This window comes from Chaetura pelagica, unplaced genomic scaffold (assembly GCF_000747805.2).
Source record: "Chaetura pelagica isolate M959 unplaced genomic scaffold, ChaPel_1.0 scaffold188, whole genome shotgun sequence".
In the NCBI taxonomy this organism is placed as follows: Eukaryota; Metazoa; Chordata; class Aves; order Apodiformes; family Apodidae; genus Chaetura; species Chaetura pelagica.
The window spans coordinates 471,601-480,872 of NW_009954196.1; the positions used below are offsets into that span (position 1 = coordinate 471,601).

At 40.3% G+C, this 9,272-nt stretch overlaps 1 protein-coding gene across 1 annotated transcript in view; it reads left to right on the plus strand.

Annotated features, from left to right (window-relative positions):
• The first annotated feature begins 6,724 nt into the window (after positions 1-6,724).
• TACR3 (tachykinin receptor 3) overlaps positions 6,725-9,272 on the plus strand; it is a 32,750-nt gene continuing 30,202 nt past the window's right edge. The window contains exon 1 of the mRNA XM_010003159.1: positions 6,725-7,200. Coding sequence (XP_010001461.1) covers positions 6,725-7,200 — 476 coding nt within the window. The remainder of the gene's footprint in view (positions 7,201-9,272) is intronic.

Below are 9,272 nucleotides of genomic sequence, written 5' to 3' on the forward strand. Positions count from 1 at the left end.
TTTTTTTTAAATCTCATTTTTTCCTCAGAGGGTGACATTTTCTCAGGAAAACATCATTTAGCATGGCAACTGGGTTAGAGATACTACCCATTATCACTAGTATGCAGTATTTTTGTATTTCTACCTGACAGTGAGAGGGGCAGACAAAAAATAATGGTTAATAGACAGAGAGACCAATTCCAGTTTAAAAAAATTATCAATAAAAGTCAAATAAAAAGAGGGAACAAATTTTCATTTCCATTACAATGGTTCTTTAAAAAACATAATAATTTTAAAATGTGGAAGTGAATATGAAATACCTAAAATAAATTAGCTGACCCCACATAGTTCTACAGGCCAATTAGTCCTGTATAGGAAACTGAAAAGTTGGCACGTTCATACACAGTGGGAATTATTTCTTACAAGTTTGAATCCAAGTTAATTTTGTATCAGTTATCTGGATTTTCTAGGCTCTACTTCATAAGTCTTTCCTCTAAGAACCTCAGGCAGATTGGAGCTTAATTGGCATTGCTTTAGAAGTGGACTTCATAGCAACATTCATCACCTGCATTTTAATACCTTTAACAATCATTTTGCAGAGAAATCTGTTGAAGTTGGTCTTCGAAAAAGGATTTCCACAGTGTAAAGTTCTGCTTCATGTAGCTTACTGAAGACCTTCACATCTTTAACTTAATTGTCACTTTCTGCATTCTTAATATTTTATATATAGTTAATTTAGAGTTGATTTAAAGAGTTTACTAAGGGAATCACAGACCCCTGTTGTCTCCACTTCTGTTCTTCAAACTAGAAGCTAGCAGCACTGCAGATTTAAGGCCTGACCTTATCAATTGCTTTATGCTGTTACCCTCACAGGTCCTGCTGATGACAGTAGTGTAGTCATGAATACTCTGGAAAAATTACATGAAAAGGAAGACTAGATTTCACATAACTCTACACTCAGCTCAGACTTTTCAGCCTTTTGTTAATATTAATAAAATTAAACAAAAGCTTGCTAATATTTTTCAAACTATAAATGGTAGAAGAATGAAGCTTCTGAAATCCATTTGTGTATTTATAGGAAATGTAATATCAAATGGTGTACAAGATGTGCTATTACTCAAAGAAAAACAGTATTAAAAAAGTACTTTTCTGTGGAAAGAAGAATTACTTTCTGGAGATTCAGACATCCAGTATATCATCCCAAACTCATCTTGATTTCCCTCTGTTCTGATTCTCACTAACTTGCACACTTCCCATGCAAACACAGGCCAGAAAAGTTGAGCCAGTGTGTTCTGTAACATGCACCTTATGTGCGTTCAGCCTGGTTTCCCAGGACAATGCAGCTTATGTGATCTTGCTGTCTCTCTTCACCTGTTATGTGCTGACCACAAGCCCATCTGACAGAAAGGTAAGATACCACTGACAAATAATTTCCTACAAATTTCATGACAGTCCATGGCAGAGCAGATGAGAGAGATCTAAACTAATGTCCTGCATTGAGAGAAAGGTTGGAAGTGAGTCTAATGGCAATTGCCAGCAAGCAGTCAGAACCACTTCGTCCTGTGCATTGGCTGGCTGATGAGGTTGGCACATGTGCCACTCCAACCCACACACAGCCCCTTGCCTAGTCACAGAGAAAGGGGTACTACTAAGACATAGATATACCATGGGCCTGGAAGGATGGGCCATTCAGGGTCCCCTCTGTGCCCAAAGGAAGAGGGAAACTGGAGATGGTACAGGGGAAGCCAGGCACTGACTCAAGGGGATGGCTGGTGGGTTATTGTGGCAGGGGGCTAGGGAAGATGCTGGGTTATTGTTGTGAAGAAATACAGCAATGCAGAAAACAAAAGCCTACACTGTTACCTGCATGAGTTCTACTGGTTCTGGGGCAATTTGTTTACTTGGAATAATAATGGGAATGACTATTGTGTTTGCTGTTTTAATAAAAAAGCTTTCACTGTGCCGGGACAGCAGAGGCAGAATCCAAAACTATTGGGTCTGTAAGCATGAATTTTGCTGAAGGACTTAAAATGCTGTGCTTGGAATCAATATTAGATTCAAGCCTCTTGAGGGGAAGTAGAACCACATTTGAAAATGCACTTTATATGCACTATTTTTATTTTAATTCATTTTACTGTAGTTTGACACATTTCCTCCCACAGACACTGTTGGAAAACAAACAAACAAACAAAAAACCCAGAACAACAACAACGAAAAACCACCAACAAAACGCCAAAACAAACAAAACACGATGATCCAGGCAAGACCTTGTGGCTGTCCTACCTGGGTAGCCAAAAATTATGTCCCAAAACTGGGCTCTTTACCCAGCGTGCAAAGACCAACCCACACACAAAGACAATATATTTATTTGATTGCAGTTCTGCACGGAAAGAGGTGCCAGGCAATCATTCACAAAGCTAGCACACCCTTTGAAAAATAAGCTGGGTCTCATACAAAATAGCAACAAAGAAGAAACGTCAGTAAGGTAAATGCTTGGTTAGTCATTTGTCACTCCTAACTCCACATATGAAAGCAAGAATTTAGCATCCTCTTATCTCGAGGCTCCTACTCTTTGTTTCGAGATTAGGTCAGATCTCCTGCCCAGATCTGGTATCACCTGCCTGCTACCCCCTTCATCAATTGCACAAGTCCACCTGGTTGAGAAACATGGAATCTTTGAGAATGCCCTTTTCTTTCAACAACACTAATGGTACACCACTGTTTCTCTTCTCAATTACGGTGCAGAGGGAATGGAGAAGAGCACAGGGTATAAAAAGTTCCTTAAAGGAGTGGAATATTTCCTCAGTTTCCTCAGGATACTCCTGAAGAGGAAGGCAGGAATCAATTATACTTTAATTTCTACACTGCAAAGGTGGCACTTTTGTTCACACACTGTGTTGGTGGTCTGGCTGACACAAACACAGAATACAAAAAGTTTCCTGAAGTTGGTTTAAAGTCTCAGGGACTCAATTTAGTGTTTGTTTTGCTTTCATAATGAAGTGTTGACTACCAGGTTCTCACACTGTGAGTAGAAATGTATTGAGAACAATTTCCCTTGGGAGCACTATAGAGGATTAGAGAAATTAGTACATGGTATGCAATGGCAAGCAATTTTCCAAGACACAGAGCTAAAACAAGCTTCATCCCTGCATTAAAAGAGGAACAAGAAATTAGATTCCTCCTCTCAAAGTCAAAACAATCCCTAGTTTGCAGCATTGGTGCAGAACTACTGCAAATTGCATATTTTTTAGGTGAATTTACCACCGACACAGAATTTGTACACAAGAACAGCATGTGATTCCATGAACTATGCAAGAATAAATGGTTCAAACACAGTTCCTTTATGTTTCTATGCTGGAGACGTTACTGCATGTGCTATACTGCATGCTGTTCCAATAGATTTGCACTCTGCTGCACCCCTAGCTGTACTGTGTGGAAGAAGTAAGATCTCTGTGTCTCTGCTGAAAATGAGGAAAAGCATAAATAGAGGCTGGGAGAGCTGGGTAGAAGTGATGACAGTTATAACTGAAATAAGTAAAATTTGAGAAAAAAAATCATATTTGGGGAAGAATCACATGGAAGAGAACATGAAGGACACACAGAATAAAAATAGGGCCTAGATAACAGTGAAACAGTAAGAATTAGAAAAGCACATTCCAATTAGAGGAAAATAGACCCCAAGTAGTCAAGAGCCAGGCCTTGAGACAGGTCTGCAGGACACCTGCAAGACAGATTAAAGGGATGGAAAGAAGCCCACCCCACAGCTTATCCTGCACACAGCCTGGAGCACTGGAGGAAAAACACTGAGTGATTTGAGTCACCATATTAACATACCATTAATATATTAATGAGCTATTAGCATACAAAAATACCCACTCACAGTCTAGAGGGACCTCTACTAACAACAAGCCCCTTAGTCTTTGAGCATGTGTAGTGAAATGTTTGAGCACTGTCACTTTAAATGAACGCAAGGAACAAGTTGACCAATCTTGTGTGAATGATAATGTTAGAGATAAAGTTATTTCTCACATTTCTGTGTATAAAATTAGCACTTGTATTTCAGGAAGCTGAGCTTGCTTTGTGGAATACCACTCTGCTCCCTTTTCTGCGCAGAACTGGATATTAAAGCAAATACCTCAACTATGTGTGGATTGGCTTCTTGCACACCAGGTGGTGGTGGACCCAGCCTTGGAACAGCAGAAGCAACAGAAGCACATGGGACACAAGGACTTGGGCACCCAGTGTGCGAATATGGAGATCATCAACTTAGTAAAGGCATACAGTCTACAGTTCGTAGTTTGGGCATAAAGGTGGAGAGATATAGGGCACAGAGTTGGGTTTGTGCTTTCTGGCCCATAGCTGTACAAAAATCTCGAGCGAAGCTTCTAGAGTTACATGTCCAACTCTCTTCTATAACTAGTCAGCCCAGTATTCCTCAGCCATTGGATTCACCATTTGAATTCTTTCAATAAAGAGATTTTCTTTAGTAAAGAATTTCAATTTCTTACTTAGATCTTACTTAGATAATTTATTACAAGTCAGATTTCCTTGCCCAGTTACGGGACTCCCTCAGTCTGTTCCACTGGGCTATTTTGGACAGTATGCTACAACAGGGAGCCCTAGCAACTAACCCTCTGGCCAGCACCCCACTGATTTTAGTAGAAGAGCCCACCTAAGTTACTCACCTACTTATTCTTCACTGCCGTCCACTCTATACATGCCCTTTGCCCAGTTACGGGACTCCTACAGTTCACTGTAGTTTAAGCCAGCTTAAAAAATGGTTCAAGCCCCTCAGCACTACTACTGTCTCTGTTGACTCTGCGCTTCTTATGATAGGACCTATTGAGAACACAGCACAGTGGCCATTGGAGAAAGCAGCATGTGAACTACTGTTCCCTTCATCAGACTCACCTGGATGAAAGGATGAAAGATAATGCAAGTAGAAGATGTGGGACTTGAAATGGAACTGTTAGATTAACTCTAGTGGTTTTCCTGGGATGAGGATATGCAGCTTATGGGTAGTTTCTAGACATGCTCTTAGCAAAGGCTGGTTCTGAGCAGAGCTTCTAAGCCTGGGTTAGGCTGCTGCTGGGGATGATGTCAGCTGGTAAGACTTGAGAAGCATATAGAAACGGCCACAACTGCAGTAAAATTAAATCTGCAGTTAGGACCTGACAGTTCAAGTGCAGACACTACTTCACTGAGTAAATACAGCAGGGAAGAAGCAGCACACAGATTTTTTTAAATTTTTTTTATATGAAGCTTTTGTTTAAAAAAATGTAGAATGTGTAATTGCTGACAAGGGTATTGAATAGCTCCCAGTGCTGTTGATGCAGTTGAAATCTCTGCTGCTGACAAGTAGTAGTTCTAAATTGTCGAAGCATAGAACAGATCAGCACTAAGACAAATTTTCTCCCTAAAGACTGCATTGAATAACAAAGGTTTGTTAATTGAAGTCCCTTGCAATCAGCCCTTGCATTTCCAGAGCATACATTTCCAATGCCAGCTGTTTTTAACATATCAACAAGAAAACTGGTTTCTTGGATGTGAAAACATCAGGTATTAAATTTCCTCATTTACCCTTTTCTACCAGTATAAAAATTACCACACATAAAAATACTGTTTGCTCAAAATAATAATAGCACTAAATGTGGACTAAATGCAAATAAGTTAAAAAAAAATTTAAAAATTTCAAAGATATAAAGGAAACAAACCCCTGCCATTTCACCTATATTTAAGGACTTCTGTGTTTAGTGCTGTATAGTATTTCAACAAAAATCAGCATCTGATGAACATGCCAATGGCTTTACAGGCACCCAAGTTAGTGCTGTAAGACAAAGATAGTCACATTTTAATTTTACAAATGTTTCACAATGTCAGTTACATATTACAGATTGAAAAGTGAAATTAGGGAGCAGTAGGATGTATTTCTTTATCTGAAAATGGTCACTATTCCAAATTGGTAGTTAACAGAATGGTTAAAAGGAAAGTAGATACTAAAATATAAGAAAGCAGGGGAAAAAAAGAAAAAAAAAAAGAAAAAAGAAAAAAAAAAGGTGATCTGAATTAATCTGGAATAATTACATAAATTAATCTCAAAATGGCTTTAATAAAAAGCAATCTCAGTCTCGGATGTTCAACTAAGCCAGTTAATTAGCCCTGCAGGGGTAGGGCAAAAAGGCTACTTATAAAGAAAGGGAAATAATGATACTTAAATAAAGGCAATATAAAACAAATCTCTCAACAAAAATGAGACAAGAATTCATTTTCACCGTGGCACTCTCCACAGCTCCTGAAAGAGCCTGCTACTGGCAATGAATGAAATAAAAGGGGAGGAGGGAGAGCAGAGAGAAAGGGGTGTGATCTTACCAGCTGACAGAGCTCAGCGCTCCCCTCCCTTCATGACGCTGAGAACTCACAAGCCTATAAAAGGTGCCTTGGCTCCCAGTCCCAATTCTCTGTCTGCAAAACCAAAAGCAAGGGGTGGTTGCATAGAGGAGGAATGGGATGCTGTTCTACTCAGAGATAGCTCTCCTGACTCAACTGGCACTGCATTTGTAACAGTTTGAACACCAAAGCCAAAGCTTTTCCTGACGGATCTCTCCTTCCCAGCATCTGTTGTGCTACCTTCCTTCCTTTTTTGCTTTCTTTCCTGTTCTTATCTGTTAGTGGGAATTCTGGAGGGTTGGAAGAGGGAGGTGAGAGAGGCACATCGTTCCTGGAAGAGACAAGAGGAACATCGAAAATGACTTCTGTTCCCACAGCTGACTGGAACGTGAGCATGAGCAGCAGGTGGAACATGAGCCTTGCTGCAGCGGGTGAACCCTGGGGACAGGTGCTGGAAGCAGCAGCTGGAAACACTACTGCCCCTGTAGCATCCTCAGCAGCCAACTTCTCCAATCAGTTTGTGCAGCCCTCTTGGCGCATTGCCCTCTGGTCTCTGGCTTATGGTGGTGTGGTGGCAGTGGCCGTTTTTGGAAATCTCATAGTCATATGGATTATCCTGGCTCACAAGCGCATGAGGACAGTGACCAATTACTTCCTGGTGAACCTGGCCTTCTCTGATGCCTCCATGGCTGCTTTCAATACACTCATCAACTTCATCTACGCACTGCACAGTGAGTGGTACTTTGGAGAGGCTTACTGCCGCTTCCACAACTTCTTCCCAATTACAGCTGTCTTCGCCAGCATCTACTCCATGACAGCAATATCTGTGGACAGGTGAGAAAAGAGAGGAAAATTTTAGGGGCGAGATGTGGAAATCAGATTCTCTGCTGAAATAAAAATACAGATATAACAATCATTAAGCCATAAGAGGCAGAGACATCCATAGTTTGTTGACTGTGTTCCTGTGATCCTTAAGGATCTCTCCCTAACACACTGCTTTCCTCTCTGTCTTCGGTCTTTCTCCTTCAGCCTTTCCTTAGTTTTACTCTCTTGCTTTCTTTTGCAACAAACACTCAATCTCTCTGTTTGACTTCAGCTGCTTTCTGTGCTCCACCTTTTGGTACTAATTCTGTAACAGCAGCCTTCACTCAGGGTTTTGCTTCCCCACCTGTGAAAACATGATATGTCCCTCAGGTAATGTCATCTAATTGGTACTGAGAAGGAGTTGGACAGATGGTGTGTGAAGGGAGAGGATTTCAAACTTCCCTCTTCTTTGTATTTCTGCAGCTGGCAGAGGCATTTGCTTCCTCCTCAGAAATCACTTCAGGCATTGTTTTTAATAGAGCTCCTCACAGACAGCTCTGAGCTGCTTGGTTCCTCCTGATTTTAAATAATGAGACTATTTACATCGCCATCTGTGCATATCCAGAGGTCTGGTAATAACACAGTTTCAAAGTGCTTAATTTTTTTCCTGATTACTTGCAGCAAAACAAGATTCTGTGACTGTAAAAGTAAACAGGACAGAGAAAAACTTTACCTTTGTGCTCTTAAAAATAGTGGAATAGGACGGTTGTATTCTCCATAGAATAAAGGGGAAATGTAGTTGTCAGATTTCCAGTAGAGATGCTTTGATGGATCATCTTTCTCAGAAAGTGCGGTAAGTCTCCCCTAGGAGAATTTCCATTCTTTATGATCATTTTCACATTTGCTGTACCAGAGAGGTAACCCACCACATGCTTTAGAAATCAAATAAATTCCCAAATTTTCATACAGAAAATCAGATCACTTTGTGCTTTAGATATTTTAATCCTTTTAGCAATGCGCTGAAATTACTCACAAAACTCCTTTCTACACATTCAAATCATGTTATGCATCTTGCCAGGACTGACTTGGCAGAACTACAGCACTTTCTGGTGATGGCAGTTAGGATTTTACAAGGTTCAATCCATGCCTTGAAATGTGATTTCTCATTTCCAGGTGCACTGAAAACATGTTGTTGTATCTTTTATTTCTGCTGTGGGCACATTCATAATAATGCTTTTTTCTTGGCCCTGCTAATTGCAGATTTTAGGTGGCATTCTCAGGCAGATGCATTTCGGTTCTGTAAAGCTAAAAATGAAAATTAGATTCTTAGCAGCTCTTCTCCCTCTCTGCTCTGGGGATGGGTGTACACAGGGGGAAATTAGCATACATTCCTCCTGCCACTGATGTGTCTTGTTCCCAACTGTTACTTCCCATTAATAATTGAGGAGGTAGTGTAAAGCCAGTGATAGTATCTTTAACCAGGCAAAGATTTATTCCATTGTCAGTTTGGGTTTAGCTTAAGACTCTCATCTAGCCTGTGGTTTTCAGAATGATAAAAGGCTTTTAGTCAATGCTGAAGCTTTAACTGTTATTGTTGCAGCTGATCATGTCATCAGCTGGGCAGTTACTAGGATGCTCTACATAAGGTTTTTTCATTTTTCTGACAAAAACATCCACAAAGATGTAATGCTTATACCTTGAAAGTTCCTAAATTTTTGCTAGGGAACTGAAAACAAAGGTGAATACAGTTCCTTGGGAATCAACAGGGTGTATTTCCAGAATTGCTTTGCTCCACACTGACTGACATGCAACAGTCAGGTACAAATGTTTTCCTTGGTTTAGCAGCATGAGAAACTGGTGCTCAGAAGTGAGTAAATTACTACTGTTACTCCCTCTGATCTATTTCTTGTCTGAAAATCCCTCAAAGAAATCACAATTTCCACCCCATTCACATCTTCCAAGCCCACCTGCCCCGACAAACAAATCAAAATCTTCCCTTGGGGAGAGCACAGTAAACAATGCCACAGCTGTGTTGAGGTGAGCTCTATGTAGTACCAAGAAGCATAATGTAAAACAAATGGAAGAGCAGTCTATTCCTCTTT